This window comes from Thalassophryne amazonica, chromosome 12, assembly GCF_902500255.1.
Source record: "Thalassophryne amazonica chromosome 12, fThaAma1.1, whole genome shotgun sequence".
Classification (NCBI taxonomy): domain Eukaryota; kingdom Metazoa; phylum Chordata; class Actinopteri; order Batrachoidiformes; family Batrachoididae; genus Thalassophryne; species Thalassophryne amazonica.
Window position 1 is genome coordinate 93,553,675 of NC_047114.1, and position 14,091 is coordinate 93,567,765.

General features: G+C 50.9%; 1 protein-coding gene across 9 annotated transcripts in view; it reads left to right on the forward strand.

Annotated features, from left to right (window-relative positions):
* LOC117521144 (adhesion G protein-coupled receptor L2-like) overlaps window positions 1-14,091 on the forward strand; it is a 186,710-nt gene that overhangs the window by 39,384 nt on the left and 133,235 nt on the right. For all 9 annotated transcript variants that reach the window (XM_034182481.1, XM_034182487.1, XM_034182483.1 and 6 more), the window contains exon 2: window positions 13,033-13,246. In XM_034182481.1, the coding sequence (XP_034038372.1) occupies window positions 13,033-13,246 (214 nt within the window). The remainder of the gene's footprint in view (window positions 1-13,032; window positions 13,247-14,091) is intronic.

Sequence of the window (14,091 nt, forward strand, 5' to 3'; positions counted from 1 at the left end):
ATTGGTGATTTTAAAAAAAGGAATTACGTTTGGATATAATTTTAAAAAATCCAATGTGTAAAATATTAATTAGGTCTACCGTATTTTCCGGACACATCCAAAAAAAAAAAAAAAAAAAAGTTAAAATATAGAAAAAGTCAAAGAAAAAACCTTAAGTTGCACTAGACTATCACATCTTTTTCTATATTATCAGTTCTTTAATTTGGGTTTTTGTGCATTATTGTACCTTTTGTATTTGGAATTTACTCTTTTATTCTAGGAGTTTATTTTGTTTAGTGCTTTGATACCTGGGAAAATCCGGTATAAATAATTGTTATATTTATTGTTATCATGAATAATAATAATATATCACTCACCCACTCACTCATCTTCAGCTGCTGACTCTAATTAAGGGTCACGGGGGGCTGGAGTCTATCCCAGCAGTCATAGGATGTGAGACAAGACACCAGTCTGTCGCAGGGTCACATATAGACAAACAAACCCACACACACACCTACGGACATTTTAAAGTTTCCAATCCACCTAACCTCCATGTGTTTTGGATGTGGGTGAAAGCGAGAGAACCCACGAACATGGGGAGAAAATGCAAACTCCACACAGAAAAGCTACAGGTGGGAATTGAACCCATGTCCTTCTTGCTGTGAGGCAACAGTGCTAACCACTAAGCCACCACTCTGCCCTAATAATATATAATAATTATTTATCTATATAAAAATCACACCAGATTATGAGTTGCAGGACCTTCCAAACTAGTAAAATGTAACTTGTACTCCCAAAATTTCAGTATGTGGTTTTTCAGCTTTGCCGTGCACGAATGTCATATTTCTGAACACCGTGGGTCACCAAAACCTGCAGCGACAATTTCGACTGGCCCTTATTTTCTCCGCTTAGCAGCCTTAGTCTCAGTGTTCCCAATTTAGCTACTGTGTCACTAGATTTGGAGACTTTTTGACTTTCTGTAGTAACTAAAAATCCCTGGTGCCTTTTTTTTGTCCACACAAACCGATCAGTTTTATAGCATTTGGATTGTTTGGGATGTTGTTGCTCAGGGGACAGATAAGCGAGGGACACGGATGGAGGGGAGTGGACATTCTCTGCAGGTGTCCATGCAATCTCAGTTCAAGTCATCTTCTACATCCTTTAATAAATGTTTGACAGGCATTATTGTGTGTGTGTGTGTGTGTGTGTGTGTGTGTGTGTGTGTGTGTGTGTGTGTGTGTGTGTGTGTGTGTGTGTGTGTGTGTGTGTGTGTGTGTGTGTGTGTGAGAGAGAGAGAGAGAGAGAGCTCAACACTGCCAGCTTTAATTAATTAAATTAAAATAGCTACGTTACTTATTCATTCATTCTGGTTTGGGAACCACAGAATCTTGTCTCTGCTGTTTGCGGACGATGTGGTTCTGTTGGCTTCGTCAAATCAGGACCTTCTGCGTGCACTGGGGTGGTTTGCAGCCGAGTGTGAAGCATCCGGGATGAAGATCAGCACCTCCAAATCCGAGGCCATGGTTCTCGATTGGAAAAAGGTGCTTTGCCCTCTTCAGGTCGGTGGAGTGTACTTGCCTCAAGTGGAGGAGTTTAAGTATCTCTGGGTCTTGTTCATGAGTGAGAGACGGATGGAGTGTGAGATCGATAGACGGATCGGTGCAGCGTCTGCAGTGATGCGGTCGCTGTATCGGACCGTCGTGGTGAAGAGAGAGCTGAGTAGGGGGGCAAGGCTCTCGATTTACCGATTGATCTACGTTCCGATCCTCACCTATGGTCATGAGATTTGGCTCATGACCGAAAGAACGAGATCGCGAGTACAAGCGGCCAAGATGAGTTTCCTCCGCAGGGTGGCTGGGCGCTCCCTTAGAGATAGGGTGAGGAGCTCGGTCACTCGGGAGGAGCTCAGAGTCGAGCCTCTGCTCCTCCATGTCGAAAGGAGTCAGTTGAGGTGGCTCGGGCATCTTTTCCGGATGCCCCCTGGACGCCTCGCTGAAGAGGTGTTCCGGGCACATCCCATTAGGAGGTGGCCCCGGGGAAGACCCAGGACACGTTGGAGGGACTACATCTCGCGGCTGGCTTGGGAACACCTTGGGGTTCCCCCGGAGTAGCTGGGGGAGGTGTGTGTGGATCGGGAGGTCTGGGCTGCTTTGCTTGAGCTGCTGCCCCCGCGACCCGACTCCGGATAAAGTGGAAGAAAATGGATGGATGGATGGACGTTACTTATTACACATTGTTGCCGGTTATTATCCCCTGATTCTGTAACGTAAAGCGGATCAGAGTCCATGACTGTACCCGGACGGGATCCCAGTCCATCTCAGGTCACTTCCTCAGCCAAGACATTTAATGCTGGGTGCACTGGGACAATGCAGCTGAAGGGCTTTGAAAGACCTGGAATCCAATCCAGTTCTACATTTGTTTAGTCCAACTCCTGTCCCACTGACCTAAATGTTGTACAGTGTCCCAGTCCACCCGGCCCTACATGGGTCGCACCCTTGGCTGGGGAAGTAACCTTTATTGCACTGGCACCCAGTCCAGGGGGTGAGTCATAGATGCTCATCGGCTTCATGCTACAGTATCCCGAGACTAGCACCGACACCAAAAGGTCCCAGGACCTATAAAGGATGTCCTCCTTCATCTTATGTTCAGACAAATTCATCATTACTCACCGAACACCAAGTTGACAAGAGCGTCATTAGTGAGTCTGAGGCTGTCCACAGTTTGGAGAAGCAGCAATTTGTTCTTCGGGTCACCAGTACAGTCCAGATACTCCCTTTAATTGATGAATTGTTAACCTATGACCAGAGCGATCCATACTGGCAGGGAGGAGGAGGCCAGCAAGGCACAAACCTAATCAGTCGTTGGGCCGCCGTTGACAGCAGCATGCCGCCGTGCTGTGTTTGACTGATAGATGAACGGATGTGTTGGTGGACGCCGAGGGAAAGGCAGATGGCACGAATCTGTTCCTGTTTGTCCTGTGAGGTCGTCTATCCCAAAGTAGGACCATTCAGAACGTTTAAGTCCTCATGAAAGGCATTCTTTTTGTCCGCTCACTATCTGGTGTGATAAACCTGTCACTCCTTCCTTGAGCGATGGCAGGCGGGATGATCATTAGTCTTCTCAGCAGAGCTGTAGACTCCACTCTGTGTTTTATCATCCGTCGTCCTGGACAGGTTTTGGGAAAGGTTTTGGGTAATTGTAGCAGTTATTGGAATAGATGGAGTGACCCCACAGCTCTCCACTTACAGCTGGACTTGGCTGATGTCTCCTAATGAGGTGATAAACAGCTCGGCTAAACAGAATGTACCAGCCATTAGATAGATCACGGTATTATGTGCTAATGAAATGATTTGTGGCAGAATGCCGGTGAATTTATACCATATATCCATCAATTTTCTAAATCCACTTATTCTAGTTAAGTGTTTTGTGTGTGTGTGTGGGGGGGGGGGGGGGTCTACAGCCTATCCTAGCATCAAAGCGATCCTTGGGCGAGAGGCGGTATACACCAAGCCATCAGGAGCAGCAGGCAGTTTACTTTGTTCCTCGATTTCGCGACTTCTTGACCTTTTCCGAGCAACTAAAAGTCCTATCGAGTAACTAATGACAAATCTGGCAACTTTTATTCCACACAAACTACTAAGTTTGTGGACATATAGCTGTCAAGTGAAGTCTGAGAACATGCACCGGTGCTGCTTTTGCCGAATCCATGGAACTGCCCCGGGTCTTGGATGGCAACCACCCAGGCAGGCAACCATTCCATTCCCACATCTCCAAAATAACCATCAAGAACGGCGTCCAGCTGTGAACACAGCGCATCTGGTTTGCATCCGCCGCAAATCAGATGCAAAGCAGCCGTAATAAAAACGCTTTATTCGTGGCCAGTCTGTATGCAGTCGCTACAATTTATTTTAGTCTGTGATGTGGACATGATGGGCACGCAAAATATCCGTTTTACACACTGTCCCAGTCTGCTGCCAAGCCGCAAATCCCTGTCAGTTGCGGATATCAGCAGATGATGGCGAATATACAGCGCATAGATTATGTACTGTGTATGTATGGAGTATGTAAGGCAGATGTCATCCGCAGCCAAAATTTTGTGCAGCACAAAAATCCTGGTAACGGAAAAACGTGCCTCTGCAGATAATTGCGGATGTGTGCGGGTGTCTGCCAACTCATACAAGCATGTTTCACGCATATTGCGGATGTTAACTGAATATGAGCCAATTTTGTGCGCAATCCATACGCAAATCCTCCTAAACGCCAGTGGGACAGGGCCCTTAGAGTCACCAATTCACCAAACCTTCACATCTTTGGAAGTGTGAGAACAGCAAAAGGGCCAAGTTGGAAGCGAACCCAGGACCTTCTCGCTGTGAAGCAGCAGTGCTAACCGCTAATCCACTGTGCCGTCCTTGGAAATGTCTACTTTCTCAAAATGTACTACATTATTTTGAACAGATGTCTCTCTCTCTCTCTCTCTCTCTCTCTCTCTGCCAGTGTGACGTGCAGACTGACACAGAATATCATTATAGCTGAGCCAGGAACAGCAGGCTGAAATGACTAGCAGACATGTGGCTCGAGGTTTCAGGGTAGGAATTTCAAGCCAGAATCACTTCAGCTTTGAACAGTTCAAACTATGCTAATTGCGTCAGGCTCCAACTGTCAAAAGTACCCGGATAATTAGAGTGAGGGAGCGACGTGAACCCGGGGTGGTAAGTGTTACTACATGACAATGCTCGAGAGCCAATGGGAGTCTGGAGAAGGTAACCGGCTGAAAGGAGGGCTAATTAGGAGAGAGGGGAGCAGAAAATATAAATGGTAAGCTAAGCAGCCCCCCCAATCCCCCACGACCCCCCGACCCCTCCGGAATCTTCTATTGCCGCAAACAATGTGTTGTGTGGGCCGCTGAAGAGGAGGTACTGCTGGCCCACCACCACCAGAGGGCGCTGCCGCCTTATGGGAGTAGCCTGGGTGACAGCTGTCACCCATCACCAGACTCAGCTGTTCCACTCAGCACAGAGGTATATCAGGAGGACGGCGTCTCCACCTCAGTGCCGAGATATCGCCTTACGTTAGAGGTAACGTTCTCTGCATTAATATTCTGATTAACTGGCTAAAAGATTTGTTAAACCTTTGCAGGACAGCTGATTATTGTGAGCTAAATTGCTTGGAGAAGTACTCACCTTTCTGCAGTATTGACGTGAGGTGGAGTCAGCTTCTTCCCTCTCTGTGTACTGGGTGCAGCCGCATCCACACCTGTGTGTTTGTTCTCTTGCCAGCAGTACCGGATCCGACGAGCGGAGGCAGTGGCCACCTGGGAATTCGGGACTTGGCGGTTCCAGTATTTCCAGGGTTCGGTGGCAGGGGAAATCTGGGTGGTTCCGGCTCGACTCGGACGGACGTCTCCTACCTTCGAGCCTGCCCACACGACACCAGTGGAATTCGGTGTAAACCCAAATTGTCAATTGTTGTATTGGTTGTGCATTTTCACGACAGTAAAACTTGTTATTTACTTTCTCCATTGTCCGTTCATTGCGCCCCCTGTTGTGGGTCCGTGTTCCAACACTTTCACAACAGGATATCTCGGCCAGCGTCATGGACCCCGAGGGGCGTCAACCGGCTGTTGAACGGCCAATGGAAGACCAAGGCGCGGCGGAGGCTTCGGGAGGGGTAATCGGTGAGTTGCAGCGGATTCTCACCGCTTTCACCTCTCGGATCGATTTAATGACCGAGCAGCACGTTCTCCTGAACCGCAGGGTGGAGGCTCTCGCCGCACAAGTGGAGGCGCGCCCTTCGGGCGCCGCTGCGGCTCTCCCTCCCGAGGACCCTGCGCGCGAAAGTGACGTTCCACTGGTCGTTCAACGGTCCCTTCCTCCGTCCCCAGAAGCATACATAAGCCCTCCAGAGCCGTACGGAGGCTGTGTGGAGACGTGCGCGGACTTTCTGATGCAGTGTTCGCTCGTCTTCGCACAGCGTCCCGTGATGTACGCGACTGATGCTAGCAAAGTAGCTTATGTGATAAATCTGCTTCGCGGGGAGGCACGCGCTTGGGCTACAGCGCTCTGGGAGCAGAACTCACGGCTCCTTCATATGTACGATGGGTTTGTACGGGAGCTCAGAACGGTGTTCGATCATCCCAATAGAGGAGAGTCCGCTTCAACCGCACTACTGTCAATAAGACAGGGGCGTCGGAGCGCAGCTGCCCTATGCAGTCGCCTTCCGCATCGCGGCGGCGAGATCCGGCTGGAATAGCACTGCCCTCCGCGCTGCCTTTGTAAACGGACTGTCACTGGTCCTAAAAGAGCACCTGGTGGCTAAGGATGAACCGCGGGATTTAGATGGGCTCATCGATCTAGTTATACGACTCGACAACCGGTTAGAAGAACGCCGTCAGGAACGAGGAGAAGGGCGTGGCCAGGCACGCGTCGTCCCTCTCCCTTCCGGGTCCGATCGAGCTCCGCCCTCCCCACGCTCCTCTGTTCCTGCACTCCGTGCGCCTATGGCTCCCCCTGCTGACGAAGCTATGGACACGAGCAGGGCAACATTTAGGGCACCTGGAGCACAAAGGAGGCGGGCCCACGGAGCTTGTTATGTGTGTGGCTCGAGTGAGCATCTCGCCAACGACTGCCCCGAGCGGTTAAACTCCAACGCCCGCCCCTAGAGACTGGGCCAGGGGTGGGCCAAAATATTCACGTGGGACACACCCACATTGCTACACGACTCCCAGTCACGATCCTGTTTGAGGATTCAACCCTGAAGGCCCCAGCACTGGTGGACACGGGCTCTGAGGGGAATCTGCTTGACAGTAGATGGGCCAGGGAGATAGGGCTCCCTCTGGTGGCTCTTACCTCGCCTGTGCAGGTTCGGGCGCTAGATGGCTCCCTACTCCCACCAATCACACATAAGACACCTCCAGTAACTCTGGTGGTGTCAGGTAACCACCGGGAGGTGATCGAGTTCTTTGTGACTCAGGCCACCTCCCGTGTGGTTTTGGGGTTTCCATGGATGCTAAAGCACAATCCCCGGATCGATTGGCCGTCCGGGGTAGTGGTTCAGTGGAGCGAAACCTGCCATCGGGAGTGTCTAGGTTCCTCGGTTCCTCCCGGCTCCCAAGCTAAGGAGGAGGTCCGAGTCCCGCCCAATCTGAAGGCGGTGCCGGCGGAGTACCATGACCTCGCTGACGTGTTCAGCAAGGATCTGGCTCTCACGCTTCCTCCCCACCGCCCGTATGATTGTGCCATTGATTTGGTTCCAGGCAGTGAGTTTCCGTCCAGTAGGCTGTACAACCTCTCACGGCCGGAGCGTGAATCAATGGAGACCTACATCCGGGACTCATTAGCTGCCGGGTTGATCCGGAATTCCACCTCTCCGATGGGTGCTGGTTTCTTTTTTGTGGGTAAAAAGGATGGCGGGCTTCGTCCATGCATTGATTATAGGGGGTTGAACGAAATCACGGTTCGCAATCGATACCCGTTGCCCCTGTTGGATTCGGTGTTCACCCCCTTGCATGGAGCCAATATCTTCACCAAACTTGATCTTAGGAATGCGTATCATTTGGTTCGGATCCGGAAGGGAGACGAATGGAAGACGGCATTTAACACCCCGTTGGGCCATTTTGAGTACCTGGTCATGCCGTTCGGTCTCACTAATGCTCCCGCGACCTTCCAAGCGTTGGTAAACGATGTCCTGCGGGACTTCCTGCACCGGTTCGTCTTCGTGTATCTGGACGATATACTCATCTTTTCCCCGGATCCTGAGACTCATGTCCGGCATGTCCGTCAGGTTCTGCAGCGGTTGTTGGAGAACCGCCTGTTTGTGAAGGGCGAGAAGTGTGAATTCCACCGCACTTCTTTGTCCTTCTTGGGGTTTATCATCTCCTCTAACTCCGTCACCCCTGATCCGGCCAAGGTTGCGGCGGTGAGAGATTGGCCCCAACCCACAAGCCGTAGGAAGCTGCAACAGTTCCTCGGTTTTGCTAATTTCTATAGGAGGTTCATTAAGGGCTATAGTCAGGTAGTTAGCCCCCTGACAGCCCTGACCTCACCAAAAGTTCCCTTCACCTGGTCGGATCGGTGCGAAGCCGCGTTCAAGGAGTTGAAACGGCGCTTCTCGTCTGCACCAGTTCTGGTGCAGCCCGATCCTAGCCGCCAGTTAGTGGTTGAAGTGGATGCCTCGGACTCAGGGATAGGAGCGGTGCTCTCCCAGAGCGGGAAGACCGATAAGGTCCTTCACCCGTGTGCCTATTTTTCTCGCAGGTTGACCCCCGCTGAACGGAACTATGACGTCGGCAATCGGGAACTCCTTGCTGTGAAAGAGGCCCTCGAAGAGTGGAGACATCTGTTGGAGGGAACAGCCGTGCCATTCACGGTTTTCACTGACCATCGGAACCTGGAGTACATCAGGACCGCCAAGCGGCTGAACCCCAGGCAAGCCCGCTGGTCACTGTTCTTTGGCCGTTTTGACTTCCGGATTACCTACCGTCCCGGGACCAAGAATCAGAGGTCGGATGCACTGTCCCGGGTGCACGAAGACGAAGTCAAAACGGAACCGTCGGATCCCCCGGATCCCATCATCCCGGAGTCCGCTATCGTGGCCGCCCTCACCTGGGACGTGGAGAAGACCGTCCGGGAGGCCCTGACCCGTGTCCCGGACCCCAGAAACGGACCAAAGGACAGACTATACGTCCCACCAGAGGCTAGGGCTGCAGTCCTGGACTTCTGTCACGGTTCTAAGCTCGCCTGTCACCCAGGGGTGCGAAGGACCGTGACAGTCGTCCGGCAACGCTTCTGGTGGGCATCCCTGGAGGCCGACGTCCGGGACTACGTCCAGGCCTGTACCACCTGCGCCAGGGGCAAGGCCGACCACAGAAAGACCTCAGGGCAGCTACAGCCACTGCCCGTGCCTCATCGCCCCTGGTCCCACATCGGTCTGGACTTCGTCACGGGTCTCCCGCCGTCCCAGGGAAACACCGTCGTCTTCACGATAGTGGACCGTTTCTCCAAGGCGGCCCACTTCGTGGCCCTCCCGAAGCTCCCAACGGCCCAGGAGACAGCGGACCTCCTGGTCCACCACGTCGTCCGTCTGCATGGCATACCATCAGACATCGTCTCCGATCGCGGTCCCCAGTTCACCTCACATGTCTGGAGGAGCTTCTGCCGGGAACTGGGGGCCACGGTCAGCCTCTCGTCTGGGTACCACCCCCAGACCAACGGGCAGGCAGAGCGGGCGAATCAGGAACTGGAGCAGACACTTCGCTGTGTGACAGCCGCGCACCCGACGGCCTGGAGTACCCACCTGGCCTGGATCGAGTACGCCCACAACAGCCAAGTGTCATCAGCCACCGGCCTCTCCCCGTTTGAGGTGTGCTTGGGGTATCAGCCCCCCTTGTTTCCGGTGGTTGAGGGAGAGGTCGGTGTGCCCTCGGTCCAGGCCCACCTACGGAAGTGCCGTCGGGTGTGGCGGGCCGCCCGCTCTGCCTTGTTGCAGGCCCGGACGAGGGCGAAGAGACATGCAGACCGGCGGCGAGCCCCGGCCCCCAAGTATCGTCCTGGGCAGGAGGTCTGGTTGTCCACCAAGGACATTCCTCTACAGGTTGACTCACCAAAACTACAAGAACGGTACATCAGACCTTATAAGATCCTCAAGGTCATCAACCCCGCCGCAGTGAGGCTCCAGCTTCCGGCCTCACTGCGGATCCATCCAGTTTTTCATGTTTCCCGGATCAAGCCTCTTCACACCTCACCCCTCTGCACCCCGGGTCCGGCGCCGCCTCCTGCCCGGATCATCGACGGAGCACCGGCTTGGACTGTCCGCCGGCTCCTTGATGTCCGTCGGATGGGCCGGGGTTTTCAGTATCTGGTGGACTGGGAGGGGTACGGACCCGAGGAGCGCTCCTGGGTGAAGAAGGGCTTCATCCTGGACCCGGCCCTCCTGGCCGACTTCTACCGTCGCCATCCGGACAAGCCCGGTCGTTGAGGGGGGGGTCCTGTTGTGTGGGCCGCTGAAGAGGAGGTACTGCTGGCCCACCACCACCAGAGGGCGCCCTGCCTGGAGTGCGGGCTCCAGGCACCAGAGGGCGCTGCCGCCTTATGGGAGTAGCCTGGGTGACAGCTGTCACCCATCACCAGACTCAGCTGTTCCACTCAGCACAGAGGTATATCAGGAGGACGGCGTCTCCACCTCAGTGCCGAGATATCGCCTTACGTTAGAGGTAACGTTCTCTGCATTAATATTCTGATTAACTGGCTAAAAGATTTGTTAAACCTTTGCAGGACAGCTGATTATTGTGAGCTAAATTGCTTGGAGAAGTACTCACCTTTCTGCAGTATTGACGTGAGGTGGAGTCAGCTTCTTCCCTCTCTGTGTACTGGGTGCAGCCGCATCCACACCTGTGTGTTTGTTCTCTTGCCAGCAGTACCGGATCCGACGAGCGGAGGCAGTGGCCACCTGGGAATTCGGGACTTGGCGGTTCCAGTATTTCCAGGGTTCGGTGGCAGGGGAAATCTGGGTGGTTCCGGCTCGACTCGGACGGACGTCTCCTACCTTCGAGCCTGCCCACACGACACCAGTGGAATTCGGTGTAAACCCAAATTGTCAATTGTTGTATTGGTTGTGCATTTTCACGACAGTAAAACTTGTTATTTACTTTCTCCATTGTCCGTTCATTGCGCCCCCTGTTGTGGGTCCGTGTTCCAACACTTTCACAACACAATGGCCATTATTGAGTATTCATGCAGAGGTCTTCATGCACTTCTTAAATGGAGCTATTTGCATATTCAACTTATGTTTAACCTTAAATGATTTCTCAGAAATGTAGGGTACTTTTTTTTTTTTGGTCAGTTCAGTTCAATTTATTTATAAAGCAACAAATCGAAACATCAGTCATCTCAAAGTGCAACGCCGCACTTAAGATGTAGACCGTACATTTGCAACAGGTCCAAACCAACTCATCCTAAACCGTGAGGTGGATTTAAATGAAACTTTGGACAGCGGTAGCATGCCATATGTAGATGTGCATGAAGGAGAATTATTCTGGTCCAACATCTTGGGGTGGGGGTTGTTCTAGTTGACAAAGGCAGGTTGAAGCGTTGGGATTTAGGGATGGTGGCAGCGGTCTGTATATGACGCCAGCTTCAACACATTCTGGCAGATGGCCGAAAACCTACAGAGAGCATGTCCAGCAGCGGTCAGCTCGAACAGAAAGAAGACTTACTTGTGAGAAGGCAGTCAAATTTTAACATCTGCTTAATATCTGTTTAACATCCTCATTGGTGCGCTTTTGATGCTTTACGGACGCTGTACCCGACCGTTGTGGTGAAGACTCACAATTTACCAGTCGATTTATGCTCTGTCCGCACCTATGGTCAGGAACTCTGGGTAATGACCAAAACAATAAGGTTGCAGATACAAGCAGCGGAAATGATTCATCCGTCGGGTATCTGGGCTTACACTCCTGGACAGGGTGAGAAGCTCGACTATCCAGGAGGGACTCTGAGTAGAGTTGCTGCTTCTTCACATCAAAAGGAGCCACCTGAGGTGGTTCGAGCATCTGAGGATTATAATTCCCAGCTGGCTTGGGAACACGTCAGGATCCCCCTGGGAGGAGTTGCAGGCCTTGGCCGAGGATAGGGAAATGTGGGATGAGCTGCTTGGGCTGCTGTCACTGTGACCTGGAGCTGGATAAGCGGTATGAAATGAATGAGTGACACTACTCTGAAATATAGCTTGATGGAAATGTTGTTTCCATGCATGGTTGCCATCCAGGACCCAAGGCATTTCTGAGGTGTGGTGGATGCAGCCCCACGTCTTTTTTTTTCTTCTTCTTTTTTGTCCTCATAGCTGTACTTTTTTCCATCTGAACATTATTACCCTGTGTGTCTGCGAAGTGGCAAGCAGGGAATTGTTTTCAGTGGAGTGTGTGTTAGTGTGTGGGTGTGTGTGTGGGTGTGGGTGTCTGTTAACAAAATAACTCAAAAACATCTGGATGGATTTCCTTCAAACTTGGTGGGAATATTACTTGGACGAATATCTTGAGGTGATTAGATTTTGGAATAGTTTTGTCAAAGCCAGAGGAAAATGTGGTCTGAAAAAAAAAAAACCCTCCTTTTTTGTGTCTGTCTCAACAGCCAAGAAGCCTAGATGGATAATCTAAGACATATATTGATCTGCAAAATATGTTTGTTTGATTGATTGTTATGAATGACTTCAAGAATGAAGTTACATGGAAGTCATGCTCAGTCAGAATCACCATTACAGACGTGTGTGTTGACTTGTACATTTACATCACGGTGCAGAGTGGACATCAGCCCTTTGATGCCTTTCATTTCTTTATGACCTCCAAAGTAAAATGTAATGGACTGAAACAGCTATTCTCTCACAAAGTCAAACTGTCTGTCTCTCTGGCTCTATGGTTGTCTGTCTGTTTGGCTCTCTGGCTGGCTGTATGTTTAGTTGTCTGGCTGGCTGGCTGTCTCTCTGGCTGTCTGGCTGGTTCTCTGTCTGGCTCTCTGGTTGTCTGTCTGTCTGTCTGTCTGGTTGTCTGTCTGTCTCTCTGTCTGTCTGTCTGGCTCTGCTCCCACCTGCTCTATGGATTTTTCCTTCTATCTGGACTCCAGTCCATCCCCCTCCATCGCCAACACTGTAAATACAGATTAGATGACACTAAATTCTGCCAGGATTCTGTTTTTTCCTACATTTTGCAGAACGAGAACAGCAAAGGAAATAACAAATGTAGGGAAGTGTCGGAGTTTGAAACAGGTCCTAATGGAGGGTTTCCTGGTGCACGCTTGTCTTGAATTTATCGTCTCCTTTGATTTAGACTGAGGACTACAGATAGAAGGTGAGATGAATGGTATCGTCCTTCCCCTCTGTCGTCCGTCGCTTGTAACAGCCTGTCCGCTGCAGTAAACAGTGACCTGCTGTGGCTGATTTGTTTGGTGCCAATAGATTTTTACAGTGTCCTGTGTGGTCTTGTTGTATTAAAGCAGCAGCTCTTTTATTTTATTTGCTTATTTTCCGTCTCTCTCTCTCTCTCTCTCTCTCCCTCTCCCCCGCCAGGGTTCAGCCGCGCGGCCTTGCCTTTCGGGCTGGTCAGGAGAGAACTCTCGTGCGAAGGATACGCAATTGATCTCCGCTGCCCGGGGAGTGATGTCATTATGATCGAGACGGCCAACTACGGCCGCACTGACGACAAGATCTGTGACGCTGACCCGTTCCAGATGGAGAACGTCAACTGCTACCTCCCAGACGCCTACAAGATTATATCACAACGGTAAAAGGGCACGGAGGGGAGGGATCGCATTTCACAAACACAACCAGGAGCTGCGGAGGCCAACTGTGGACCTCCGTGGGGCCGGGTGGTGTTTTCTCTGCGCACACAAGGGATGTGATTTTTTTTTCTTTTTTTCCATCTTGTAGTTCTCAAAATTCTTCACTTGCTCGGCTCGTTTGTACGGATCTGCCATCAGAAATTTAATGGTGTTCCTGTTTGGTGATGCAACACCCGTTCCATCAGGTTTTGTGAAACTCGGCTTGTAAGACACTTTCATTGAAAAAGGCATTTTAAACAAGTGCCTGGCCTTCACCTGTCCCGCCGCTGACCGCCACACCGCCGCCAGTTTGGGCTCCATTGTTTTTCTCAAGGATATTACCACACGTAATATATAAATACCACAGTTTGTTTGTTTGTAAAGTTCCGTATTTCACAATGAAAAAAAGTGAAAATTGGGCAACCTGAAAAACAAAAACAAGAAGAAAAAAAAATACTGTAATTTGTTACACCTACAGTAAATTTCTTAGTTTTTCTGAAATGGTTGAAACTTTACATTAACAATGCAATTTAAGAAAAACTACTAAAGTTAGAAGTAACAGATTACTGCAATAACAAAAAGTTGGTCCAATTTTCAGTTTTTTCGCTAACGATGGTAAAAATGTTATAAGCTTATGTAGCTTGGTGATGGTGTCACTGCCCCAAAACCAGTACCAAAGAGAACCTGAGCGCCTCCGCCCCCTCCCAGCCCAACCTCATGCACCGCCCCCCCCAAAGCAAGAATGGAGTGGCACATTCCAAATCTTTTTCTTTTTTTAATTGCTATTACACTCCCCCCCCCCCCCCTT